Genomic DNA, 12,841 nt, shown 5'->3' on the forward strand with positions numbered 1-12,841 from the left:
TTTAACCCTAGTTTTTCAATTTTGCTCATTTGACCCCCACTTTTCAAGTAGGACATCGAAGCACAAGTTGATGAATTTTTGGGTCCGTTGCAATGCTCACCCACAAAATAAAGGGTCCATCCTAATTTCATAATAGTGTCCACCTGCAAAGTCCAAGTACTCCACTTATATCATTGTGTCCTAATGATCTCAAACCTTTGTGTACTTCACTTGTCTCAAATCTGTGAAAGCTATGCCAAATTTAGTATAAATATGTCAAAAAGGTCTGAATAAACAAAAGACTTTTTATATAACATGGTCAAATGAGCGAGGAAAAAATAACAATTTGCCCCATAGCTAGCACAGTTATCTTGTCTTCATGGTATAGGGTCAACCTTGATCTTCAAACTTGAAAAATGGGGTCAAACAAGTAAAGTTGAAAAAGTGAGATTATAGATGGGTAGTTAGCCTTCAGAATAGGGTAAAATGAGCAATTATCTTTTTTTTAATCACTTACATGTAGGCCCCACATCTATTTTTAGTTCATGTGATGACAGAGCTACCATCTGGACGCCACGCTAGCAAAAAACCATCCTCAAAACAATTGAGTGAGTCATTTTTGCACGGTTTGAATAGCTATGTTAAATTTATTATAAATATGTCAAAAAGATCTTAGAGTAAATTGCATCCACGATGCATCAACTTGGCAGGTGGGTGCAATTTCATACAAGAACTTGAGAAATGAGCGTTCTAGTGGAACAACTTGGCAGATAGGTGCAATTTAGTTCAAGAACTTTATAAGTGATCGCATAAATGCAACAACTTGCAAGATATGTACGATTTTGATACAATAAGTTAAGAAGTTATGCGGTAACTTAATTATTTAGAGCACTTTTTTATACATATTTTATTTTTAAGTACTTATTTTGACAACATACTAGCGTGGATTTGTATATAAGCATATTTATATTATCCTAATAACTAATAACTAAAAGTCAATTAAACTGGAGGTAGAAATTAATATATTTTGGTTGAGATTTGGGAAGGTGAAGAAAACAAAATTCTTAAAGGTAATTAGATATGCAGTATAATTCTTAAAGATTGAATTCAATATTATAAGGTAATATCCATAGGATTGCTATTTAATGGCATATTGATATCATGAGAAAAACTCACCTAGCATATGCTTATATGCTTAGCTAAGTTTATGTATCAAAATATTAAATTATTAAGTTCTTGTACTAAAACACACCCATTTGTCAAATTATTGCACTCGAACGTTTAATTCTCGAGTTCTTACACTATATCGCACCCACCCGCCAAGTTGTTGTACTATGGGTGTAATTTATAAAAAAAAAGGGCTTTTATATAAGAAGACCAAATGAGCAAGGGCAAAAATAACAATTTGCCGCTTAGCTAGCACGGTTATCTTCCTTCACAAAATAAGGTTAGCCTTAATCTTCAATTTTTAAAAATGGGATCAAATAAGTATAGTTGAAAAGGTGAGATCAGATTGGTAGAGCCTGGTGAATAGGGTCAAATGAGTACTTGTTTCTTTTCCATATCATTTAAATGTTCGACCCACATTTATTTTTAATTCATGTGATGACTGAGCTACCACGTGGACGCCACATAGCGAAAACCACTCTCCAAACAGCCAGTGAGTCATTTTACATGGTTTAATAGTAGGATGGGTCGATATACCCGGTTTTACGGTTAGATATGCAAATATTTTGAAGGAGTTGAGTTGGACATTTTTGCTTTCCCGAATGGGAGAAGAGTTAATTTGATATTGGCCCGGCCCAAGATTTTGTAAGCTCGTACGGTAGCTCTGATGATGATGTTAATTGACAGATGCACAAGGATGAAGTATGGACTGTATGGTTTCAGTGAGATGTCAAGCAAGCGCATTATTGGCTGTAAATTATTTTAATTTTTTCTTATGTTATTATGCCTCTTTCATTTAACGATGGGTTCATTTGGATATATAGACCAGGATACCCAAATGCATAGGGAAATAGACGTTGTAATGGTAAAGCATGTTACTTTTATGGGGCAATTGCTTTGTTTGACCATGTTTTGAAGCACAACTACCAATTTGACCTTTTTTTTAAGGTTTGCTTATTTGACCCAGTTTTTCAAAATTGAAGCCACCGTCTAAACCTGTTTTCACTGGTGCGCTAGGGTTTCGGTTAGGGAAATAAAGAAAATAAATTTGCTATCGCGAACTAACCAAAATACCCTTGATTATACGTAACAATATCCTAACACAACTCATTAGCGCAGAGGAAGGAGAAGCGGCGGCGACTATGCGAGGAGGGGCAGCGTCAGAGGTTGTTGCGCGGACGGCAGCGGCGGTGCAGGCATGCAGAGCGAGGAGGAGGGAGAGGTGGCGCCGACACGGAGAGAGAGAGGAAGGAGCGGCGGTGGCTACTGCACGGCCGGCGATGGCGGTGCAGGCGCACGGATTGAGGCGGGAGGGAGGGTGTTAACGACTAAATTTGGTTAATCATAGACTGGACTTGGGTTTTTTTTTGCATCAACAGAGGGGTGGCACCGACGCACGGTGATGCGAGGAGGAGTAGCGGTGGCTACTGCGTGGACAGTGGCGGCGGCGCAAGCGCGCAGAGTGATGAGGGAGGGAGGGGCGGCGCCGACGCGGAGAGAGAGGAAGTAGCGGCGCGCGGCGGTGGTTGCTTCATGGACAACAGCGATGACGCAAGCACACGGAGTGAGGAGGGAGGGTGGGATGGCGCCGGCGGAGAGAGAGAGAGGAAGGAGCGGTGGTGGCTGCGCAGACGGCAGAGGGGCGCTGTTGTCGTGCAGAGGAAGGAGGAGCGATGTTGGTCGTGGTGGGAGCAGTGGCAGTGGCACGGCGGTGGTTGCTGCTCATGTGTGCCGCCCCTCTCCCTCCCTCCTCACTCCATGATTTCTATGATATGAATTCGTGGTTTGTTGGAGCTGTTGTAGGGACATGAATATTAGTGGTTTGTAGGATATGAATTTGCTGTTGGAGCTCTCAAATCTATCAAAGCTATGTCAAATTTGTTATAAATGTTTTAAAAAGATTCAAATTAAAAAACTTTGATATAAACATAGTCAAATGAGCAAGGGAAAAAGGACATCTGGCCCGTAAGTTAACACCGTTAGTTGGACTTCACGGAATAAGGTCAACTCTGATCTTCATTTTTGAAAAAGGATCAAATAAACAAACCTAGAAAAATAGGGTCAAATTGATAGTTACGTTTCGAGATAGGGTCAAATAAGCAATTATCCCTACTTTTATAGCAAAGCAAATTTCGATCCGTATCACCAAAATGTATAACTGACCTTAGGCTAGCAAGCTGACACTGATCTAGACGCGTATGGTTATTTGTACATAATAAAAGGTTAGTTGTACACTTGTACAAAGTCAATAGGAGTCTATACGGGACAGCATCATATGGGTCCAACCAAATTAACAACGCTTACCAGCAAATTGTGGGCATTCTATTGTTTCTTCTAATTTTCGAAATTCTGTAAATAGCATGTGCATAATCCTGTCAACCATTTTTTAAAAAAAAACAAGACAAATTACTACATAAGTTCATGGTTTTAACTATAGTACACCGTAAAAAGTAAAGTTACACTCTCTAAATGTGATAATTACCTAGTGGACACCACTCCCATTATTTCAGTGTGTTCGGGCTGATGACACATGAGAGGGCCCACTTTTTGACACGGCGCGATCAAGTTACCCCTATTGTATATTTAGACTAACTGGATCCGTCAACCCTTTAGAGCCCTATGTCGCCACCCCAACCATATATATGCTCTATTTTGACATTGCCACCATGACCCGTTCATCATCCCTGACCCACTAGGAATAGGGATGCAAGGGTGATCTCGTGCTAGGAGTGGAATTGGCTTGCAGCAATGGCTACACTGTTGTCAGAGCAGGGCGTGGAATCTGTTACGAAGCTGGTGAATCTAAAATGGGTGTCCAAAGGGTAGGCTCGATTTTTCTTTGTTTTGATTCGATTGGGATGCATGGTTTGTTGATTTCGTTGAGTTGAGTTCTTTTCTTGATGTACTTGCAATGGGGTAGAAGGCTAGATTTGCCTGGCCAGCGTCAGTTGTCGAGATTGGTTTGGCTTAGGACATTGTCGGAGATATGGGCCCGAGGGTATGCAAAGTGAGGGGAAGTTACCTTCACATCCAGCCGCGTGGCTCTACAGCCTGGCCCTACCCCCGCACCTCGCGAGTCACAGAGGCGGCCGGGGGGCCTCGGGGTGCCACGTCATGCCCCTCAGGCCCTCGCGCTGCCCCTCCCCGAGGCCCTCGCCCAACTACCATGTGGTGGGGGGAGCAAGCGGGGAGGAGACCCAGGCTGAACGGCCATCAATGCGCGGCGCCCCAACTGTCCCTCACCGCGTTTAATGCGGTAAGGGCGGACGTGCGGTGCCGCCTGACTGACCCACGTCAATCGGGTGTGACCAGTCTGTGACCGGCCTGTTGTCGGCCACGTCCGATTGGACGGGTGGCCGTGCCCCCACGTCGCCTCTGTATCCGGCGGAGTGGAGGTAGGTATGTCCCGTCCCATTGGGGCGTCATCCGGGGTTCCCTCCACGCGAGGAGGACTGCCACAAGTCTTCACTCATTTAAGAGGGAATGATAGGGCTGTCCCCCGTGGCAGGCGGGGGGCGGCGCCGGGTCCCACTAAAGGACGGACTGCCGCTTAGCTTCCGGGCGAAGGCACGGATCGTGGTCCGGTCAAGGTAAAGTGGGTCCCTCTCCCGTAAAAGAGTAGGTAGGAGCGGCGCATGTGGTATCCCCTTGAACTATAAAAGGAGGACCTTGCCCGCCGAAAAAGGGGGACAACTCCCAGCAGGCCTGAGCTTTAGAGGGAGCAGACCAAGAGCACTCTCCAGAGTTGGGGAACCCTTGTAACACTCAATCATAAATCCCACACACAAGAGTAGGGTATTACGCTCTATAGCGGCCCGAACCTGTATAATCTTGGCACCCATACGCGATCTAGAAACCCTGAGGGCGGATACACGATCTCGAGAGGTGAACCCTTTCCCCCGGCTGAACTCAAAAAGGAGGATCTCACGATCTCCCGCTAGAGAGGATCATTCCTCGACAGCTGGCGCGCCAGGTAGGGGGAATTCGCGTGCTTCAAAGAGAAGTTATTTTCTTCTGCCCCAAGTTTTCCTCCGCCTTCGACGATCATGGTCGAGGTCTTGGAGGAGGAAGTGGTGGTGCACACCCCCACTCCCTCCGGGAGTGAGGATGCTAGCGGGAGCCGCGGCCCCCGTCACCACCGCCGCAACTCTCGGACTCCGCCCCGCCGCGACCCCTCGCGGAGGGAGGATCCCACCCGGTCGGGTGGCTCGGCCCTCTCCCCGCCTCCGGGCGGGGGGAAGCCATGGCGCATCGGAGCGCGACGTCGCCTGACATACGGTGACGGTGGCTCGCCCCGAGGCGCGCTTCAGGCGGCAGGAGCCCTTCTACGGCATCCTCCCGTGAACTCGGAGCCAGAGACCCCCGTCCAGCGATGGTTGGACGACGTGGCCAACCTGGTCACCACTGCCTAGCGGCAGCTGGCCGCAGGTGGCCGGCCCACCACCACTAGTACGTCGCGTACCCCCACCACCCTCTCCTCGTCAGCAAGGAGGAGGGCCCGTCGGTCGGCCACGGCCTCGAGGCGGTCCACGGCCCCAACGTCGTCAGGGGCCTCAGGAAGTCGGAGGCATCACGATGGCCTCTACGGGGAGCAGGATGCTTAAGCGACGCCGGGACGAGCGCCGTGCTGCCCGCATGGGAGAAGGCGCCTCCTTGTTCGGAGTGCCGCATTCCTCCTCGCGAGGCGGTCCGCCCCCCACGTTCACCCCTGGAGGGACTAGTTGTAGGGCCTTCGTTGCGAGTCTTGGGAATGTCCGGTGGCCCCCGAAGTTTCGCCCCAACCTCACGGAGAAGTATAATGGCAGCATCAATCCCTCCGAGTTCCTCCATATCTATACCACAATCATCGTGGCAGCATCGGGGGGGGGGGGACGACCGGGTCATGGCGAATTATTTCCCCATGGCTCTTAAGGGTCAAGCGCGCGGCTAGCTGATGACCCAGCCCCCTGACTCCATCCACTCCTGGGAGGACCTGTGCCAGCAGTTCATTACAAACTTCCAGGTCACGTACCCCCACCCAGGAGAGGAGGCGGACCTGCATGCTGTGCAGCGGAAGGACGATGAGTCCCTCTGCTCGTATATACAGCGCTTCTGCCAGGTCCGCAACACTATTACGTGCATTCCGGCCCACGCGGTCGTTTATGCGTTTCGGAACGGCGTGCGGCACAACCGCATGCTGGAGAAAATTGCCTCCAAGGAGCCCAAGACCATCACCGAGCTCTTCGAACTAGCAGACAAGGTGGCTCGGAAGGAGGAGGTGTGGGCCTGGAACTCCCCCGGCACCGGCGCGGCGGCTGCGGCTGCCCCCGAGTCCGCTCCCCACTCTAAGCGGCGAGATAGGAGGGGGAAAAGGAAGCCGGTCCGCTCTGATGACGAGGGCCACGTCCTTGCGGCCGATGGGCCCTCACGGGCCCCGCGCAAGGAAAAAGCCACCGGCGACAGGCCGAGCTCCACCGCTACATCCGGCGAGGGTCGGTCGGCAGACAAGTGGTGCTCGGTGCACAACACTTATCGGCACAGCCTTGCCGACTGCCGCTTGGTCAAGAACTTGGCCGAGGGTTTCGGAAAGCCGATGAGGAGAAGCGGCAGGGTCAACGGGAGGGCAAAGCCCCCGCGAGCCCTGCCAATGACCGGCGAGGGGAGGCCAAGAAGAAGGCCCCCGCCGATGACGATGATGACAGCAAGGATCTGGAATTCCAGATACCTCAGGGGACCGTCGCCACCCTCGACGGGGGTGCTTGCGCTCACACCTCCCGCCGTGGCTTCAAGGCCATGAGACGTGAGCTTCTGGCTGCAGTCCCGACTCACGAGGCAACACGAAAGGCGCGCTGGTTGGAGGTGAAGCTCACCTTCGACCAGAGCGACCATCCGACAGTGCTCGCTCGGGGAGGGAAGTTGGCCCTCGTGGTCTCCCCGACCATCCACAACATCAAGATGAAGCGTGTCCTGGTCGACAGGAGGGCTAGCCTCAGCATCATCTCCCCGGCTGCCTTTGACACGCTCAAGGCCCAAGGGATGAAGCTCCAGCCGTCACTGCCGATCATCGGCATAACCTCGGGGCACACGTGGCCTCTGGGTCACGTTGAGCTCCCGGTAACCTTCGGCGACTCCACTAACTTCCGCACCAAGCGGATCGACTTCGATGTGGCGGACCTCAATCTGCCCTACAACGCGGTCTTGGGCAGACCTGCTTTGGTGAAGTTCATGGCCGCCACCCACTACGCCTAACTCCAGATGAAGATGCCGGGCCCCAGCGGCCCCATCACCGTCTTCGGCGATGTCAGGGTCGCTCTCGCCTGCGCGGAGTAGCGCGCCGACAACCTGGCGGCAGCCATGGAGCCGCAGGTCCCGGAGGCCTCCGCGTCCTGCGCCTCCAAGAAGCGCCTCACCTCGGCCGACGAGGTGCCAGTCAAGGAGATTCCCCTTGGCGATGATCCGTCCAAGACAGCCAAAATTGGCGGTACCTTGGACGCCAAATAGGAAAGCGCGCTCGTCTCCTTCCTGCGGGCAAACTCCGACGTCTTCGCGTGGAAGCCGTCGGATATGCCCGGGGTCCCCAGGGAGGTGATCGAGCACCACCTCGCCGTGCGGCTGGACGCGCGACCCATCCGGCAGAAGGTACGGCGCCAAACCCCGGAGCGGCAAGCCTTCATCCGAGAGGAGCTGACGCGGCTCATGGAGGCCGGCTTCATCCGAGAGGTCATCCACCTAGAGTGGCTGGCAAACCTGGTGGTTGTCCCGAAGGCCAACGGCAAGCTCCGGATGTGCATCGACTACACGGACCTTAACAAGGCATGCCCTAAGGATCCCTTCCCTTTACCACGCATAGATCAAATAGTCGACTCCACTTCAGGGTGCGACCTTTTGTCTTTTATGGATGCCTACTCTAGGTATCACCAGATCCGTATGGCTAGGGAAGATGAGGAAAAAAAATGCTTTCATTACTCCTGTAGGCACATTTTGTTATACAACTATGCCTTTTCATCTCAAGAACGCATGTCCTACTTTTCAGCGCATGACTCGCATTACTTTGAGTAATCAAATAGGGCGCAATGTAGAGGCGTATGTCGATGACCTGGTGGTAAAGACGCGCCACCAGGAGATGTTATTATAGGACTTGGCTGAGACTTTCGACAGCCTTAGGTCAACGCGCATGAAACTGAACCCCGAAAAGTGTGTGTTCGGTGTGCCGACGGGCAAACTCCTCGGTTTTCTAGTCTCCTCCTGAGGCATAGAAGCTAATCCCGAGTAAATACGCACGATAGAGAGGATGCGTCCCCCCAGCAAACTTAGGGATGTGCAGTGCGTCACGAGATGCATGGTCGCCCTAAGTCGATTCATATCAACGCTGGGAGAGAGGGCGTTGCCCCTATTCAAGCTCCTCAAACGCCCTAGGCCATTTGTGTGGACGGAGGAGGAGGAGCAAGCTCTCAATCAGTTGAAAGCTTACCTCACTTCCCCCCACCTATCCTGGTGGCCCTAGGGCCAGAGGAACCGTTGCTACTCTACTTGGCTGCGACCCCCCACGCGGTGAGTGCCACCCTTGTAGTGGAGCGTGGCGAAGGTGACCCGCGTCACGAGCCCGGCTATGGCAAGGGACCAGGGGCCCCCATGACTGGCGATGGACCCTCGTCTCCCGACGGCTCGTTGCCCGAAGCCCCCCAAACCCCGGGAGGGCCCCGAGGCCCCCGGGGGAGGAAGGGAGGCTCTGGCGGGTGGCCCCGACGCCTATAATCCTGACATGGCCCGAGATACCCCCGAGGCCCCTAAGCACGGGCACCCCGGACCGGCTGCTCCTAACAACAAGGACCGGCCCCACCGAAAGGTGCAGCGGCCCGTCTACTTCGTCAGCGAGGCACTCCGAAACGCGAAAACACGATATCCACAGGCCCAGAAGATGCTTTACGCAGTCTTAATGGCCTCAAGGAAACTGCGCCACTACTTCCAAGCGCATCGGGTTTCCGTCGTGATGTCTTACCCTCTCAGCCAAATCTTGCACAACCGAGAAGGTACTGGTCGGGTCGAAAAGTGGGCCATCGAGCTCGCTGAGTTCGACCTTCACTTCGAACCACGGCACGCGATAAAAAGCCAGGTTCTGGCTGATTTCATCACGGAGTGGACCCCGGTGGACGACCCTGTTGCATCCAATGCCCCCCCCCTCCTCGGAGATGGAGGAGACCCAAACGCCAACATTCGCGCCGGGCACTGGGTTATGCACTTCGACGGCTCCCTCAACCTTCAAGGTGCAGGGGCCGGAGTCACGCTTACCTCGCCAAGCGGGGACGTCCTCCAGTACGTCGTTCGGCTCGATTTCCGAGCCACGAACAATATGGCGGAATACAAAGGACTCCTAGCGGGATTGAGGGCGGCGGCCGGAATGGGCATCCGCCGCCTCCTGGTCCTAGGCGATTCCCAGCTGGTCATAAATCAAGTCTCCAAGGAGTACCAGTGCACCGACCCGCAAATGGACGCTTACGTCCGCGAAGTGCGACGTATGGAATGCCACTTCGACGGGCTCAAGCTCCGGCACGTAACCCGACGCGACAACGCAGTCGCTGACGAGTTGTCACACATCGCATCAGCACGAGCCCCACTCTCCCCGGGGACCTTCGAGGAAAGGCTCGCACAACCGTCGTTGCGGTTGGACCCCCCCCCCCCCCCGAGGGACCCGGCGCCACGGTCTCTGCCCCAATCCCCGACGACCCATGGGCCTCGGGGCCCAAGGGGGTCGGTCCCGACCCTCCTAGTCAGGTTGTTTGGATGACTGACATCCAGGCATATCTCGACGATAATACTCTTCCTGAGGATCGCGCAGAAGCTGAAAAGCTCGCGCGTATCTCTAAGCGGTATGTGCTCGTAGAAGGGACTCTACCGACGCGGCGCCAACGGGATACTCTTGAAGTATATTTCTCGGGAGCAATGCGTCGAGCTCATTGCCGACGTTCATCAGGGTGAGTGCGGGGCCCATTCGGCCTCACGCACATTGGTTGGTAAAGCCTTCCGACAAGGTTTTTACTGGCCGATCGCCTTGCAAGATGCCCAAGAATGGGTCAAGCGATGCAAGGCGTGCCAGTTCCACGCCAAGCAAACCCACTAGCCGGCCCAGGCCTTGCAGGTCATCCCGCTCTCTTGGCCTTTCACGGTCTAGGGGCTAGACATCCTAGGACCCTTCAAAGCGGCCCGAGGCGGGTATCAGCACCTGTACGTCGCCATCGACAAGTTCACCAAGTTTCCCGAGGCTTACCCAGTTGTCAAGATCGACAAGCATTCCGCCCTCAAGTTCTCAGGGGCATCACATCCCGATTCGGAGTGCCCAACCGTATCATTACGGATAACGGCACCCAGTTCACTAGAGAGCTGTTTGGCGACTATTGCGACGACATGGGCATCAAGCTGTGCTTCGCCTCGCCCACCCACCCCAAGAGCAACGGCCAAGTCAAGCGAGCCAACGCCAAAATCCTCAAAGGCCTCAAGACCAAGACATACAACGTCCTAAAGAAGCACGGGGATTCGTGGCTCGAGGAACTGCCCGCGGTACTATGGGCGAATCGGACAACTCCGAGTCGCGCCACGGGATAAATGCCCTTTTTCCTAGTGTATGGTGCCGAGGCGGTCCTACCTTCCGAGCTTTCCTTGGGTTCGCATCGTGTCGCGCTGTACGATGAGGCCAACCAGGATGATCTTCGCCGCGACGATCTCGACTATTTGGAAGAGCGGAGAAGGCGTGCAGCCCTGCGAGCGGCGCCCTACCAGCAAAGCCTGCGGCGCTACCATCAGCGCCATGTCCAAGCCCGATCACTGCAAGTCGACGACCTCGTCCTGCACCGCTTACAGTCGCGCTTGGGGCTGAGCAAGCTCTCACCGATGTGGGAATGGCCATACAAAGTGATCGGCGTTCCCCGGCCGGGCTCCGTTCGGCTAACCACGGAGGACGGCACGGAGTTGCCTAACCCCTGGAATATCGAACACCTCCGCCGTTTCTATCCATAGAGTTGCGCGTCTTTTGCTTTCCTAGAGCTCGGGCCAACCCCCGCGCATCCTTTGGCTTGTGCTGGCTTGGCCGGGGGCTACCACTGTTAAATATGTTGTATCTTTTCCCCTCCCCATCAATAAATTTTTCCGCTTAAGCGGAGGCCGTTGCACGCCTTTTCTTACTCTTTCCTATGGCTCGTCCTGGTTCAAAGGACGATTTGCGCTTACTCCAGAACCTACGTGGCGTTGGGTGACCTGAAAACCGCCGAAAGGGAGCCTAAACACGGGCCGCGGCGAACCCTGGGGGCTCAGAAGGGCCTACACACGGCCATCCCCGACCCCCGGTCGTCGTAGCCTCGGTCTGGCCAGACCCGCTGGGTAGCTCCCTCGGGGCGACGGCCTTGCCCCTCGCCACTTAGGTCCCGCGGATCGAGCGCGAATTTCCCTTTTCACCGGAACGAGCCCGAGGGGGGGTATAAAGTGGGTAAGAGCGGCAACTTAATCACTAGAAAGTCAATTGAATACGTTAGCTTTGGTTTTTCTTCTTTCCTTGCCGCAGACATTCAAAGGAGAAAGCAAGAACATAAAGGAGCGAAGGGGAAGCTTTATTTACAAACAGGATGGCACGATGGCCTAAAGTTTGAAGCGTTCACCGCGAGCACATAACAAAATAAAAGAAGAAAAGCGGAGATAGTCACGGAGTGCTCGGGCCCCCGAGTCCGGCGCCGCTGACCACCTCGTCCCAGTCCTCGCCGCCGTCATCACCACCATCGACCTTTCTCCCGCTCTCCTCGTTCAAGGCAAGTACGAGGTTGAACCAAGGGGCCGACCCCTCGAAGTTGGAGACGATTGCGTCGGCCGCCTCCCGGACTCGCTCCTGAGCCCTCGCCTTGGTCCCCGGGGGGCAGTCCTCGAGCGCGTGCCACGGGAGGAAGTCGGGGTCGCGAGCTTGGTGACTCGTGAGGACCAGCTCCACCGTAGCCCGCGCCAAAGAAGCCGACGATGACTTCACGGCCTCGCCGACCTCCTCCTCCAGCCTCTCCAAATCTGCCGCCATCCCGTCCAGCCGGAACGCAAGTGCCGGCTGTGTAGGCGGGAGCTTCCTGTCCTGGCGCACGGAGATGCCTACCCGGCATCCCGCGCGCTCCAGCTGTTCGACGGCGTCGGAGAGTTGGCCAGGTCTAATCTCGTTGGTGAGGCGGAGGGCCACGATCTCCCCGGCTTGGTCCTGCACCAGGCGCCCCAGGTCGGCGAGAGTGCTTTGAGCCGCGGTGAGTTGGCTTACCAACTCCGCGCCGCTGGGCTGCCCGCCTGCCACCAGCTCTTTCTCGCGGCCTCCAGCTCGGAAGCCCTCGCCGCCATCGCCGCGCGCTCAGCGCGGGCGCTTTCCAGATGCCGAGCTTCGCGCCCGCAACGGCCTCCTCGCGCTTCGCGAGTTGCTCGCCCAGCCGGCGTGCCGCCACCTCGCGGCGGTTCACCTCAGCCTCGCGTACGGCAAGCACGGCGTTCCGTTCCCGGCACGCCTCCTCTCGAAGCCGCAGCTCCTCCGCGCAACGAGCCACCAAAAGCCTCTGCGGCGAGGGTGGTCCGGTTGCGCTCGGCAGCGGCCTCCTCACGGAGGTGGAGGGAGGACTCCGCCTCGGCCGCCGTTCTCTCGTGGGCGGCCAAAGTGGTCTCGCGCTGGTCTAGCATGGGCGCCCACTCCTCCAGTGCCCGGGTACGC

General features: G+C 54.8%; 2 protein-coding genes across 2 annotated transcripts; both read left to right on the plus strand.

The window, feature by feature from the left end:
• The first annotated feature begins 6,079 nt into the window (after positions 1 to 6,079).
• Positions 6,080 to 7,374, plus strand: LOC136355209 (uncharacterized). The gene is made up of 2 exons (XM_066307605.1): positions 6,080 to 6,617; positions 6,692 to 7,374. Exons 1-2 carry the CDS (start codon positions 6,080 to 6,082, stop codon positions 7,372 to 7,374), a joined length of 1,221 nt encoding a protein of 406 aa, XP_066163702.1.
• Positions 7,375 to 8,767: 1,393 nt separating this feature from the next.
• Positions 8,768 to 11,136, plus strand: LOC136355210 (uncharacterized). Its single transcript, XM_066307606.1, has 4 exons — positions 8,768 to 9,676; positions 10,007 to 10,097; positions 10,427 to 10,680; positions 10,822 to 11,136. The coding sequence occupies exons 1-4, from the start codon at positions 8,768 to 8,770 to the stop codon at positions 11,134 to 11,136; spliced, it is 1,569 nt and encodes a 522-aa protein (XP_066163703.1).
• The last annotated feature ends 1,705 nt before the right edge of the window (positions 11,137 to 12,841 follow it).

This window comes from Oryza sativa, chromosome 2 (genome assembly GCF_034140825.1).
Source record: "Oryza sativa Japonica Group chromosome 2, ASM3414082v1".
NCBI classification, from domain to species: Eukaryota; Viridiplantae; Streptophyta; class Magnoliopsida; order Poales; family Poaceae; genus Oryza; species Oryza sativa.

Bases quoted from the DNA above. Each gene is read 5' to 3' on its own strand.
- LOC136355209 (XM_066307605.1), top strand. From the start codon at position 6,080: ATGACCCAGCCCCCTGACTCCATCCACTCCTGGGAGGACCTGTGCCAG. The intron at 6,618-6,691 runs GTCGGTCGGCAG...CGCTTGGTCAAG, and splicing joins CACCGCTACATCCGGCGAGG to AACTTGGCCGAGGGTTTCGG.
- LOC136355210 (XM_066307606.1), top strand. From the start codon at position 8,768: ATGGACCCTCGTCTCCCGACGGCTCGTTGCCCGAAGCCCCCCAAACCC. The intron at 9,677-10,006 runs GTAACCCGACGC...ATGTGCTCGTAG, and splicing joins ACGGGCTCAAGCTCCGGCAC to AAGGGACTCTACCGACGCGG. The intron at 10,681-10,821 runs GTACTATGGGCG...GAGGCCAACCAG, and splicing joins GGCTCGAGGAACTGCCCGCG to GATGATCTTCGCCGCGACGA.